This window comes from Apodemus sylvaticus, chromosome 10, assembly GCF_947179515.1.
Source record: "Apodemus sylvaticus chromosome 10, mApoSyl1.1, whole genome shotgun sequence".
In the NCBI taxonomy this organism is placed as follows: Eukaryota; Metazoa; Chordata; class Mammalia; order Rodentia; family Muridae; genus Apodemus; species Apodemus sylvaticus.
The window spans coordinates 22,458,105-22,471,033 of record NC_067481.1 but is presented as its reverse complement, the minus strand read 5'-3'; the positions used below and the strand labels follow the sequence as shown (position 1 = coordinate 22,471,033).

The 12,929-nt window shown below is 49.0% G+C and overlaps 1 protein-coding gene across 2 annotated transcripts in view; it reads right to left on the bottom strand.

Annotated features, from left to right (window-relative positions):
• Acly (ATP citrate lyase) overlaps positions 1 to 12,929 on the bottom strand; it is a 52,096-nt gene that overhangs the window by 34,428 nt on the left and 4,739 nt on the right. For both annotated transcript variants that reach the window (XM_052194098.1, XM_052194099.1), the window contains exons 3-11: positions 11,597 to 11,719; positions 9,855 to 9,917; positions 9,186 to 9,376; positions 8,622 to 8,701; positions 6,831 to 6,961; positions 5,966 to 6,084; positions 4,860 to 4,996; positions 4,119 to 4,180; positions 2,676 to 2,793 (exon numbers count right to left, since the gene is read on the bottom strand). In XM_052194098.1, the coding sequence (XP_052050058.1) occupies positions 2,676 to 2,793; positions 4,119 to 4,180; positions 4,860 to 4,996; positions 5,966 to 6,084; positions 6,831 to 6,961; positions 8,622 to 8,701; positions 9,186 to 9,376; positions 9,855 to 9,917; positions 11,597 to 11,719 (1,024 nt within the window). The remainder of the gene's footprint in view (positions 1 to 2,675; positions 2,794 to 4,118; positions 4,181 to 4,859; positions 4,997 to 5,965; positions 6,085 to 6,830; positions 6,962 to 8,621; positions 8,702 to 9,185; positions 9,377 to 9,854; positions 9,918 to 11,596; positions 11,720 to 12,929) is intronic.

Sequence of the window (12,929 nt, the reverse complement as noted above, 5' to 3'; positions counted from 1 at the left end):
GACTACAGAGAGAAACCCTGTCTTGAAAAAACCAAAAATCCAAAAATAAAAAAATAAAAGAAAGAAAGAAGGAAGGAAGGAAGGAAGGAAGGAAGGAAGGAAGGAAGGAAGGAAGGAAGGAAGGAAGGAAGGAAGAGTACAAATTATGTTCAATACTGCCTTAGCACAATGTCATTCAGCAGATTATATGTTTCAGTTTGTAGAGTTTGGATACACACGAATGTTGATACACCATACTACTGCCACATATTCAGAATTCCAATGGGCTTCTGCCTTAAATTCTGAAAAGGCTAATTCTGCAATTGTACTGAAGACCAGATATTCTGAGTTCAGACTCCATCTTAGAGAAGCTGACCTAAGGTTGAATTTGAGTTAACTGACAGGTTGGTACCTAGCATTTGTTGGTTATTTCCCAACAAATCTGTACTCCCAGGTTACAAGCCTGCCATAATACTTCACTTCATATCAACCACCAATCAGGAGGAAAGCAGAAGTTAATGGTTTGGCTCCCAGAACCAGCCAGTTATGATAAAGACCATAATGGCCCCCAAATCAGGTGTGTGTCAAGCTAGACACTTCCTTCTTGACTCCATAAATGCCTGCCTGAAACTGGGCTCCAGGCTGTCCCTCCTGTTCTGCTGTCAGAGATGGTGGTGCCTGAATAGAGACCCCAGTGTGATTTCATTAGAATCAGCTCCCTAGTGGTCTTCTGGGGTTCACGAATACTTCTTGGCACAATAGTACATTTATTAGAGATAGTGGCTATCTTGGAAATGCCTTCATAGATTGAAGCTAATAAAGGTTCAACATATGTATCCATTAAAATACAACAATGTTTCCCTATTCAGATAGGCTATAGCTAGATAGGTAGTCTTCAAAAAAATCTCAGAAACCCACACAAAATGGCATGTAGGATGTTTTATTAACAAAAGGCTTTTTTTTTTTTTTTTTTTTTTGACAATGACAGGCCTACTCCTGGCAGCAGCATCTACCTCAAAAAAGAGGATGAGCAGGAGGAATCCCCCGGTGGCGTTTGCTTCACACGTGGCAAGCTAGCCCCTGGGTGAGAAGCTCCCCTGCAGTTCAAGTGCTGACAGTATGCTGCCCACACTGGATAAACAAGGCACAGGGAAGTCAACTGCGGGCTTTTCAGCAACAGAGTAGGCAAGTCCTTCATAATTCCCACTTCCCAGAAAAGTCTGTTAGATGTCCTGGGCCAGAAGGCTGAAGACAATGCTCCAGTGACTCAGAGAAATTTTGGGGGACTGTCCAGGCAGCAGCTTTTCCTGTCATTTCTGCAGTTTGGAAGCTGCTTGCCTGTACTTCCTGCATCCTCAGGTAATATTTATCATTCTTAGGTCTCTGATGGGGTTGAAGACTAGAGAGTCATGTCTCACAGTTAAGCTTGAGTTGTTCAGGATTTAGAATACTGTTTTAAGGTCTAAGAAGATACAGGATAATGCAAGTTATGATAGAAACTGATTTAGGTTCAGAACTACGAACACACCAAGACAGGATAGATAGTGACTGGGCGTTAAGACTGTAAAGTAAATCTTACCTGATAGTTTTCATAATCGTTATTACTGTATATAGTTTATTACTGAAAGAGAAAGAGGCTTTTATTGGACTAAAAGAAGGAAATGTACTGCACTGTCAATAAAAAGTTGATTGGCCTATTAGCTTAGGCAGGAAATAGGAGGTGGGAGTTCCAGCAGTGAGAGAGAGAGAGGAATCTGGAATAGTCAGGCATGGGAAGGGATTCGCCCTGAACTCTGAGGAGACAGACACGTGGGACAGAGAAGAGGTAACCTGTCCTGTGGCATTCATGGAATAGAATAAGCGAGTTAATTAAGTTATGAGCTAGTAATTAAGTCTCGGAGTTGATTTTTTAGAAACTGGGATGTGAGTGGAAAGGCCCACAGTTACACTAATCACCCCCTCACAGCTAAGTCAGTGTATGCTACTCCTCTGCTCAAATACAGAATGAGTTGCCAACTCAGGGCCACAGCCATGCCTGTCCAGAACCTGTACAGCCCCACCTCTTCCCTCTTGACCCCAGTCTACAGCCCACTCTTCTGGGCCCCGTTCTCTTAACCTCCAGACAGGTCTTCTGTAGAGCCTTGGAATATGGCCTTTTCTCTACAGAACTCATTTCTAAGCTTCTCTCCCCTGTTCTAGATCGTTTCTAAACTGTCACCCTTTCTAGTCACCTGATCCCTTAATTACTTCATGGGAGTCAGCAAGACCTAACATCACAGCCAAGCTAAAACCCCAGTACCCAGCACACTACTAGGCATAGACAGAGCAGGCATTCTGTGTTTATTAAATGTAGAGCCCAGTCACTCCACCAGGGGGTGGGAGAGCATGGAAGAGCCCAAAGACCCTTTTCCAGATGCTCCAGACAGAAGGGAGAGGATGCTGGATGTTGGAGAGTTCGCTCAGCATTTAGAGCACTTGGATGCTCTTACAGCGAGCCCAGGCTCAATTCCCAGCATCCACATGGTGACTAACAGCCATCTTTAACGCCAGTTCCTAAGGACCCTACACTCTTTTGGTATCTGTGAACACCAGGCACTGTCCATGGTACATACACAAACATGCAGTGAAACCCTCATACACATAAAGTTAAAAAATCTTTTTAAAAAAGTGGGGAAAGAAAAAGTTCCCCATCTTACCAACTTCTCCCATCACTCGTAATCCCTCTTGATAGTTGGGGCCACCTCTTCGGACAAAGATGGTGACCTCATGCTCCTTCAGGGGACCCTGGTAATCCCGAATTGCTCTCACAATGCCCTAGAGAAAGCCAAAAGGATAACAGACATGTGACTAAGAGGCAGCTGCAAACCAATGTAAAACCGCAATAGACAAATGTACAGTTACACATGACAAGGACTGCTTCTCACGCAGCACAGCAGGCCCTACTGGTCAAGGACTATGAACAATCGTACATACAAGCTGAGCGAGCCTCACAACTCCAGGTCTGATGTGTGACCATACAGTAGCCAAGAACCATACATATCCCTCAAGACTCTGGTATACTGGCTTGCCAACTGCGGTGCCTACAGGTCTCTGTTCTGGCTGCAGTCATTGCACCAACAATTAGGGTAGGGGAGTCTATGTCAGGGCTCTACATAAGGCTATGTTATGAAGATATAGTCTTCCTTAATGTCGAAGGCCACCTAAGTGATTTAGGGAATAGCTCTTATGATGGTATCCAACCAGTCTGGAAAATGAGAGGCTGCACTTCTCTAAACAGTATGCTGACCATGGACTTGAAGTTTAATTTCTATCACCAAAAACATGTCACAGGATGTTATACAATTCCTGCTCAATACCTACCAAGAATGGTATTGCGCGCCAAGTATCACCACCTATCTGTACCGCAGGATACTTCCAGGTTAAAGCTACTGAGGTAAATGAGCTCAACTCAGTGACTCAGGCTCAATCCGGCAGACCTAATGAACCATGGCTTATCACTTCTTGAGAGCTCAGACTTTGAAAGTGGACACTATTATCCTGAAGACATAGATGGGATGACCACATGTAACATGCTTCTTCAAAGCCTCATTGGGCACCACGACATGGAATAACAAACGGCCTCTTAGAAGGCTACCCCGAAGAGGTGAAAGCCAAGACTTGGCAGTTTTGTCATCTTTGTGGACTGAAGTTGTGTTTTTTTAAGAGGGTATTCCCAAGGTCCTGCCTCACGGCCATGCACAGGGACACAGGGACTCTGGCTGGATAAGGTCATCAGAAGCTGTCCTTACTGCAGCAAACTGGTGCCGAGAATAAGGACAATCACATCCGATCTCTGAGAACCATTTCTGAGATGAGAGAGCAAGCTTTCGAGCTCTCCCTCTGCTTCAAACAGGAGACTTAATGTTTTAGCGAATGCTAACTACAGAGACACACAGCTTCAGATCCACATCTCCTATCTTCCACTTCCTTCACAAGGGCCCTAGGACGGGGTCCAATCTCCAACACCAAAAGGGAAAGACAGACAGACAGACCCTAGGTCACAAGCCCTTTAGGTAGGTTAAGGCAATGCACAGGAACTAGCCTCAGGCTCACCTCAGGCTATCCCCGAGCCCATTTTCCCACTGCTCACAGCTGGTTACCTTGAAGGTGGCGGCCACATTGGTAAAGTTTGCAATGCTGCCTCCAATGATAAGGATCTTGCCTGGATTGGGAGTGAAAAAGAAAGTCAACGTTAGAGATATAGAAGACTTGAGCCTGCTGCAGAAACTCAACTGAGGGTGTTCTGGCTTCTCCAAGCAAAGATGCTCTTCCCGGAAGAGGAACAGGGAGCAGGCCCGATGATCTGCCCAGATACCCACTCAGCCTGCTCAAGTGTGCACTGCCCACGTTACCCAGCGGCCGTCACTCAAACCTGCACTCTCTATCTTCCAGCCTGGTCCCCAGAAGTCCAGCACAGTGTCTTGATACTGCTGGTAGGAATCTCATTTTTTCTTTCTCTCGCTCTTAAGGGGAACAGGTATGTATAGCCCTAAACACTGGGAATGTGGGGAAGGGACACTAGGTGTCACAAAGCCTCGTAACTGCAAGGATCACCAGGCTCAGAGTTTACATTCATCATAGCAGAAGCATGCTGCAGCCTTTCTTCCTCCTGCTCCCTAGTCATACATGAGGTGAATGTCACGTGCTCTCCCTGCCCAGTGTGAGCCCCTGATGAGTGTTGCCAGTGTTCACTAACACTGAGACAGGAAAACCGATCCTGAAATTAAGTGCCTAGTCCCACATCACAAAGGACCATGGCCTCTGAGGTTTGCAGCACAAATCTTCCACACACTGTGCTTCCTAGGTGTGCTTATATCCCATGCACTCGTGCCTGTGCTCACCATCTGGGTGCTTCTCTCGAGTCATAAGTGAGAGGATAGTCTTGGCATAGTCGTAAGTCTGTTGTTCACTGGGGGCACCCGAGTATTCCCCATAATTCGCCAGTTCATTGACACCTCCAAGATCACAGATGGTATCACTGCCGGAGAGACACAGAACTCAGTGCTAGGTCAGGGCAGAGGAGCGTCAAACCTGTCCAGAGTTACCCAGCATGCCCACAAGCCTGGAAGTCAGCCTGCAGAACTGGCCTCGCAGACCTATAACCTTCAACCCCCACTCGAGCCTCCGCTGAAGGCCAATGTGCCGTGAGACTCTCCCAGGCAGAGTACTTTGCCAGCCTCGGGGCACCAAGGTCCTGGACAGACAGGGTAGGTAAAAGGAACAATAAGCAGCTCCCTGACACAGCCCAAAGACAGAAACAAGAGGATGCATGAACTAGGATGCTGCAAGCTGCCGCGGCCAGGGCAGCAGGAGGGCTGGGCCATCACACATCTATCATAATTTCAGAGAAAACACGGCCTGCTGTTCGAAAGGGCATAAAACATGATCCCGATATCTCTATAAACTGAAAAAGTGCAAATATTTATCTAGATATTAAGATGCCAGAGGAGGGGGTTGGAGAGATGGCTCAGCCATTAAGAGTACTGGCTGCTCTTCCGAAGGTCCTGAGTTCAAAGCCCAGCAACCACTTCTGGGGTATCTGGAAGACAGCTACAGTGTACTTATATATAATAAATAAATAAATCTTTTGAGAAAAAAATGCAAGAGTAAGGTGTTCTCTGACCTTCTGAGGAATGGGTGAGTAGCTTTTACTTCCTAGTGTGCTTTTGTGTGTGTTACATTTCTATGAGGCACACATCATAATTACAAGAACTAAAACCCTACAATGAGATCCCTTTTAGCTACATAAGGAGGTTACAGAAGATGCTGAGTCCAGGGCAGGTGGCCTTAGAGTCATATGAAGCCCTCCGGGGTGTGGCTGCTTTCACTGTCCAGTATGTTCCTGGACCACAGACAGACAGGTGAGAAACTGGGACGCCAGTGATCGGCACATGGAACTGAGTGGGTAACCCGGCTGGCAACCACCTGCACCCTTCCTTCTTGTCACCTGTACACGACGGAGGCACCGCCCCCAGCGACCATGGTCCAGATCCGCCCCTTAGGGTTCAGCAAGGTCAGCTTCAAGCTTGCCCCACTCTTGGCATCCAGGTCTGCAATGTAGGCTTCCTGGGAAACCAAAGAGCCACGGGTGGCCTTTTGAACACCCTGGCCACAAGGCCCCAAACCCAAGACCACAGCTCTCTCTCAGAAGGGGCCTTTAAGGTTTTTTAATCAGTATAGTGGGGTAAAGACGGTGCAAGCCCCAGGCCTGGGACAGAATCTGATAGTACCTCTAAAATACCAAAACCACCCACACCCTGGAAACAAATTTCTTGCTCCAGTTCCTGACATCAAAGTCCTCGGTCCTGTCCAAATCCAGATCTCACTAGGTCCTACTGCTTCCCTCACTCTCCACACCAGCCCACCCACACCCTTGTCCTCTCCCCAGCCCTCGTCCTTCCTCAGCCTGACTAGATGATCTCACACAGCCTGAACCTGCTGGGAGGACCTCTCAGAGGACAGGGCGGGAAGCAGCAATTAAAATTCTCCTGCAGTGGCCAAGCGAAGAAGCTTCCCATCAGGGCCGGGAAGAGCCTCTTGGAATGATCAAGAAGCAGCAAATCAAGTCAGAAGCCCAGGGAGGCTGATGGAGAGCTCTGTCTAAAAGGGTTTCTGGCCAGGATTCAGAGACTTGGCTGATTTCCACCCCGACCCCCAACCTCACTGGGGTTTTAAGAAAATTAAATGGTTCTCCGTCTTTCATTTCCTGCCAAATACAGAGCCAAGAAGGGGACCAAATGATCATCCAGGATTAGTCACTGTCTCCTAGGTCCCATCACCCTCCCTCCATCCCCTCCCCAACACCGCCTTACCTCGGGGTACGCCTCACGCCCAAAGGGGGGAGGGAACTCTATGTCGCCCCACTTGACTTTGCAGATGTAGTCAGCCGTGGCATCCACCTTGGCCGCCAAGTCAAGGATGTAGACGCCATCTCTGGTCACCACTAGGAGAAAAGTCAAGAGTGTCAGGTACTAACTCTAAGGTGAGGCAACCATCAGCCTCCCAACCATGCCTGCAGACTCCGCCAGGTGCTCTCTTACACACCCCGAGCAACCATAAATCACAATACGGCCCTAGCACAAGGAAAAGCCTCTCAGAACACTGCCCATTCACTCACTGACCTTCTGGTAACAGGTCAAGTTGCTGTAGCAAGTTTTAGACAACGTCATAAAATGCCTTACTCCCTGCTTTAAATACTCACGCACTAGCCTACCCACAGCCCTGACATTAAAACCAAAACCACCCCTGTTTTCTGGAGTTAGGTGTACACGGGAGAGGCCATGGGTTCAATCCCTTCTACCAAATAATATATTAAAGTATAAGTAAAGGGCTGATGAGATTCATCAGTGCATAAAGGCACCAGCCTCAAAGGCTGAAGACCCGTAGGTAGGAGCAGAGGCTGGCCTCTCATAGGCTGTGCACAGCTCCACAGGCATGTGCAATACACACCCACAGAGGGTAAATAAACAAATACATAAAAAAAAAAACCTAAATGGGGGTGAGATATGGCTCGGCAGTTAACAGAGCTTGCTGCCCTTCTAGAGGACGAGAACCCACTGGGGCAGCTCACAACTGTTTGTAACTGCAGCTGTCAGACAGACTTTTCTGGCCACCACAGGCACACATGGTATACACAGATACATAGACATAAATAAAAAATTTTTTTAAACATTTAAAATTAATTTAAATAAATAATACTAACTGTAGAAGTGGGTATGGAAGCCCAGGAGACTCGGGAAGACAGAAGTTCAAGGTCATCCTCAGCTATATAGTGAGTAAGTTTGAGGCTAGAGTGGACTAAACTTGACCCTACCTCTAAACAACAACAAAACCCAAAGCAACAATAAAAAAGCCTGTTGGTCTAGGTTTGGGGTTCAAACTCAAGTAGCACCACACCACCTCACACCTCCTCATGAACCTCTACTATCAGAAGCCCAAGTTGTACGCATCTTGGCTTTGGTGGTCCAGCTAAGGAAGTCTCAGAGTTCGGTACACGGTACCCATCCCAGAGCACTCTGGCCCCAGGCCAGCATATTCATCTGCAATACCTCACTGAGCATACATATTTCTCCCCAGGCCATTTAGCTAATTAAGTTAGCACACAGCCATCTGGCCCATTCCAGTGGCTACGTTCTCAGCTGAAATTTGGTCATTCCTTTCTTCCTGGACTTTGCCCTGAGAGGCCTAGCCAGAATCTGCCAGACCATCTGCCTCCTTCACAGCTTGAGAGCCTGCAACCAGCTCCTCTTGGTGTTAGGGGTAGTAAATGATTGACCAACACCCGAGAGAGGCCTCCAGGTACCAGGAAGATCAGACCAGAGCCTGGGAAGCCTCACCCGACGGCAGGGACAACACAGCAGACAGACCAGAGCCAGGCCTTCCCCAGAAAGCAAGGAAAATTAAGGCTAAAGAAAGAAGCTAGGGTTGGTTAAGATATGAATAAATTACAGTCTGGGTGCTCAGAAACAGAGGGTGACACTGGAGACCACTCCTTATGGGACACCCTGTTTTGTACCGCCTTCTGGCACCAGAGCTCAGGCTCTCTGAACACTGTAGGCATGGGGCCCACCCCACCCCACCCCACCCCATCCCATGCTTGTTACCAAGGGGGTTGATCTCAAGGTAGGTGAAGTACAGGTCCTCATAGAAATTGAACAGACCGGAGATGAAGCTAGCCAGGATTCTAGAGGGGAGAGGGGAGGAAGGCAGTTACCTCATCAGCGCAGGCCTGGGCTCCTGCCCCCACCCCCACCCCCACCTACAGCAGGCTCACTGCTGCTGTCAGCCTAGCCTCACTTCTCTATTCCTGACCCTTTGCCTCCCCCCCCCCTCGCTGTCCTCTGCCAACCCTGCTCCCTGGCTGTCACTCTTCAAACACTGAGGCGGAAAGAAGCTGTCAAGCTCAGAGCCAGAGGAGGCACCAGACAGACAGGGGCAAGGAGGTGAGGGATGAGGCTGGCATACTGCAGACTGACGGCAAGCCAGTGCCCTCCCCACACGTGTGACTCCCTTCCTCAGGACACAGTTGTGCCCGCCGGCTGCTCCCACGCAGGAAGGCCCACTCTGCTTTCTCTCCCCTGTACCCAGAGCCCAGTGCACTGGTCTCCTGGGTCACACTGGACTCCTTGTCCCCATCTGTGCCCACGCTGTCCCTCTCAGAACTCAACTCTTTCTTGTCTTCAGGGGCATGGACCAACAGGTGTCTCTTAATGTCCTCAGTGTTCAGCTTCTCGTCCACACCCACAAGCAACTTCTGGGCCTTGGCATCCACATCACCCACATCCACACCCCCTTCGTGGTGGAATAGGACGTAGTCTCCTTCCCGGGTAGCGTAGATGCACACGTAGAACTCCTCCTCCTTGCAAAGAAAGGCAGTGTGACATGGGTAAGGGTGCTCAACTGGGCAGGGGGTCAGAAGGCCTCACCCAGGAGCGGAACCACCCAAGCCCTATGGTCTCATTTCTAAACCCTAACACAGGTATTCACCTCAAGGAGATCTGTGTGCTACCTTCTGCTAGGCGACAGGCAAAGACAGGCGTCAACCTCCTTAGCTGGGTCAGTGCGGGCCCCATCTTGGGAAGGGGTCCTGCCTTCAAGGCCTCATTCCAACAACAGGCGGTCCCTGTGTTACCTAATCTAGCCATTTTGCTGCAAACTAAGCCTCTCCTTCATTTCTGGACTCCTTGCTCATAATTTCCTCCAGGCCTTCGCCGGAGCTTTGGAGACCCTGGTCCCCTTGGCTTCTCCCCTGGGCACTTTAACCTCTCAACATTGCTGGAGGACAGTCAGAAAGTTGGAGAAAGAAGATCAATCCAGGTTGGCACTGCCTCACATACCTGACTGTGAGGGACGAAGGGTTCAATCAGAAAGTTCTTGAGGAAGCCTTTGGCCTTGCCGACCTAAGGAGAAGTTGAGGGAGATGCTGCTTAGATGTGTGGCACATTCTTCACGAAGGCAAGGCCCAAGCACTACCGCCATATCTGGCGAAGTGACGTCACAGAGGTCAGGACAATGGGGTCGCAGATGAACTTGAGGAGTTCTCAGGAGATTCCCTCTTTACATAAATTCTTTTACTTATGTTTGGGGAGGGGGACAGGAATGTATGCGTGCCACGTCTAGGAGTGGAGATCTGTGGGTAACTCAAGATGGTTCTCCCCCTCCACCTTGTGGATCCACCTCAAGGATCAAACACAGGTCAGCAGGCCTGGTGGCAAGCACCTTGCCCAGTGATCAATCTCACTGGCCAGGCAATCAAGCAGGGAGATGGGAACTTGGGTTTGATGGTGATGGCACACTCCTTTGCCCTGAGGTGAGGTAGACACAGTGACTCAGCCCGAGGACATGACTCTAGGCCTGAGGGGGTAGGGGAGAAGAGAGCCAAAGGCTGATTAGGTAAAAAAATTTTCCTCCTGTGTTTCCTGGCTGAAGACAACAGGCCTGCAGAGCTAATCAGCTTGAGTGGGTCCCTGGCGGCAGCAAAGGCGAGACAGCCCTCATCCGAGCCCCCCGCCTGGCCTGCCGTGCGTCATTGCTGAGTCAGGGACCAGACAGTGATCCATCAGAGGTAATGAGCCGCTCCAGCCAGGTCTGACCCTGCTGCGGAGCTCAGATGTCCGGGACAGCTCGCTCCCACCACTTTGCTGGGAGGAGAGCATGATGTGCTCCCTGGGGACACTGTTCAGTACCCAGCCCTACCACCCTCTCCCCAGGGGCCTGGGATCCGAAAGGTCAGATCTCTCCATCCCCGGACTCACAGCTTCAAAGATCTGTCTTTACCCACAAGGACCGGAGACTAGGACACAAACAGTAGGAGATGCTTTGAGGAAGCCCAACATGGAGGAAATTGGATAATGCCACCTCCCAGGGTGGCCACAGAAAAGAACAGCTCATCTCTCACCCAAGCCTATCGCAGACAAGCACCAGTATCTGTAGAATACTGTAGAATCTGTAGCAGATAGAAACACATCCTTCCCAGGCTAGGCTAAGCTTCAGACCCACCAACCCTACCTCTTCTCCACTTCCCTTGGAGAGTGAGAAAGAGAAGAAACAGTTCCACCTCAGAGCACAGCTTAGCCTTCCTAAGCCACATTTCATCTTAGCTCTCATCCTCATAGCTGAGAGTAATCACGGAACTGGGAGAACAGAATTTAATCTTCGGCATTAATAACTGTCTCCACCCATGGCTCTCCAACCGATGTATCTTTCTTGCCTAATAATTATTCAGCTCCCCTTTTTCATGTTGGTTTAATCCACCCTCCTGATAAGTATGTCACTCGGAGAGCAAGCAGTTCTCAGAATAAATACGAGTCCTATCTCCATGTTGGTGGTCACAGCTTCTAGCTTCCTAATTGTTCTGGGGTTACAACTGTAGTGCATCTTATCTGAAGCAGTATCAATGGACTGATCTTCTGACAAACTGGGAATGACCAGCGAGACTGGGCTACAGCCAAGGCAGTCCACACTCCATCTTTTTCTCTGTTGCTATGTAACTGGTTAGGTTATGAGCCATGGGTCGGTTGATCTGGAGGTCACCAGATTGTTTGTTACCACCCTGACCACCCCCTACACCAAGACTCACGGTGGCCTCATGTCCCAGTCGAGGTTTTAGCCAGGACTTGACTCCGTCCAGAGAGAGGTTGACCCCGACTAGGCCAAGCTTTCCTCGACGTTTGATCAGCTGGTCTGGCTTGACAACCAAGCTCTGGAATGAAAAGGGTTGGGGAAGGAAAAGGGACTGAAGGGAGTGAAGCTATATGGCTTTGATCGCCCTGCTTCCAGATCTAGCTCACATTTATCAATCAGGGCCACTCTCCTGCCTGGAAGTTTTCCTTGACTACCCCAGCCAAATCTTTTGACCACCAGGAGACAGTCAGGATGAGCTTGGCGGAGTAGACACTCAGTAGACATCTGCTGAATGAGCAATCTCGTGCTTTCTCCATGTAGGAATTAGCCGCATCATCCAACCACGTTTAAAACATGGACCAGTTCTTGTGTTCGAAGACTTAGGCCCTCTGGAGATAATCTGATCGACCCCATCCCAGTTTTAAACCTTAACCACAACAGGCCAGGCAAACCAGCCCCTAGCTCCAGTACAGGAAATGCACTGCCATCTCAGCTGCCCCGGAAAGGGAAAAAACGAACCATTATAAGGCCTTGTCTTGGCCAAAGAAGTCTAAGGGCTTCCCGAACCACCCCAAAGATGCTATAAAGGGATCTTAAGAGCATCTCTGCCAGGTTGATCATGCTCAGCCATCAGTTATTTTCACAAAGTACAAGGCCCCACTTCTTTATTTACTCATTCCTATGTGTAGGTGTGCTCTGCCTACACGTATGCAGAAGACATCAGAACACCCGGAAACAAGAGTCACAGATGGTTGTGTGCTGCCAAGTGGATGCTGGAGCTAAACCCACGTGCTCTACAAGAAGAGTCCCGGATCTTAACCACTGAGCCGCTAAACCCAGGTTCTCTACAAGAAGAGTACTGGATCATAACCACTGAGCCATCTCTCTAGCCTCAACGACCCACTTCTTAAATGTCCTGACAGGTTCCACTTTGGGGACAGGAAGTATAAGCCTTTGTTTGTTTGTTTGTTTGTTTTGTTTTGAAGGAAGGGGTTCTCTGTGTAATATTCCTGGCTGTCATAAAACTCACTTTGTAGACCAGGCTTGCCTCAAACACACAGAGATCCTCCTGCCTCTGCCTCCCAAGTGTTAGGATTAAAGGTTCCACCATGGTAGACATCATCGATTTTTGTTTAACTGAGCCTCTCTCTACCAACTGCTGGACAGCACACTAAATGCATCCTGGATATTCCTGCTAATCCTTATAGCTCATAAATTGTTATCCCTATTTGACAGATGGGGAACTTAACTCAAGAGAAGTGAAATGGTTTGCCCCAGGCCACACGGTT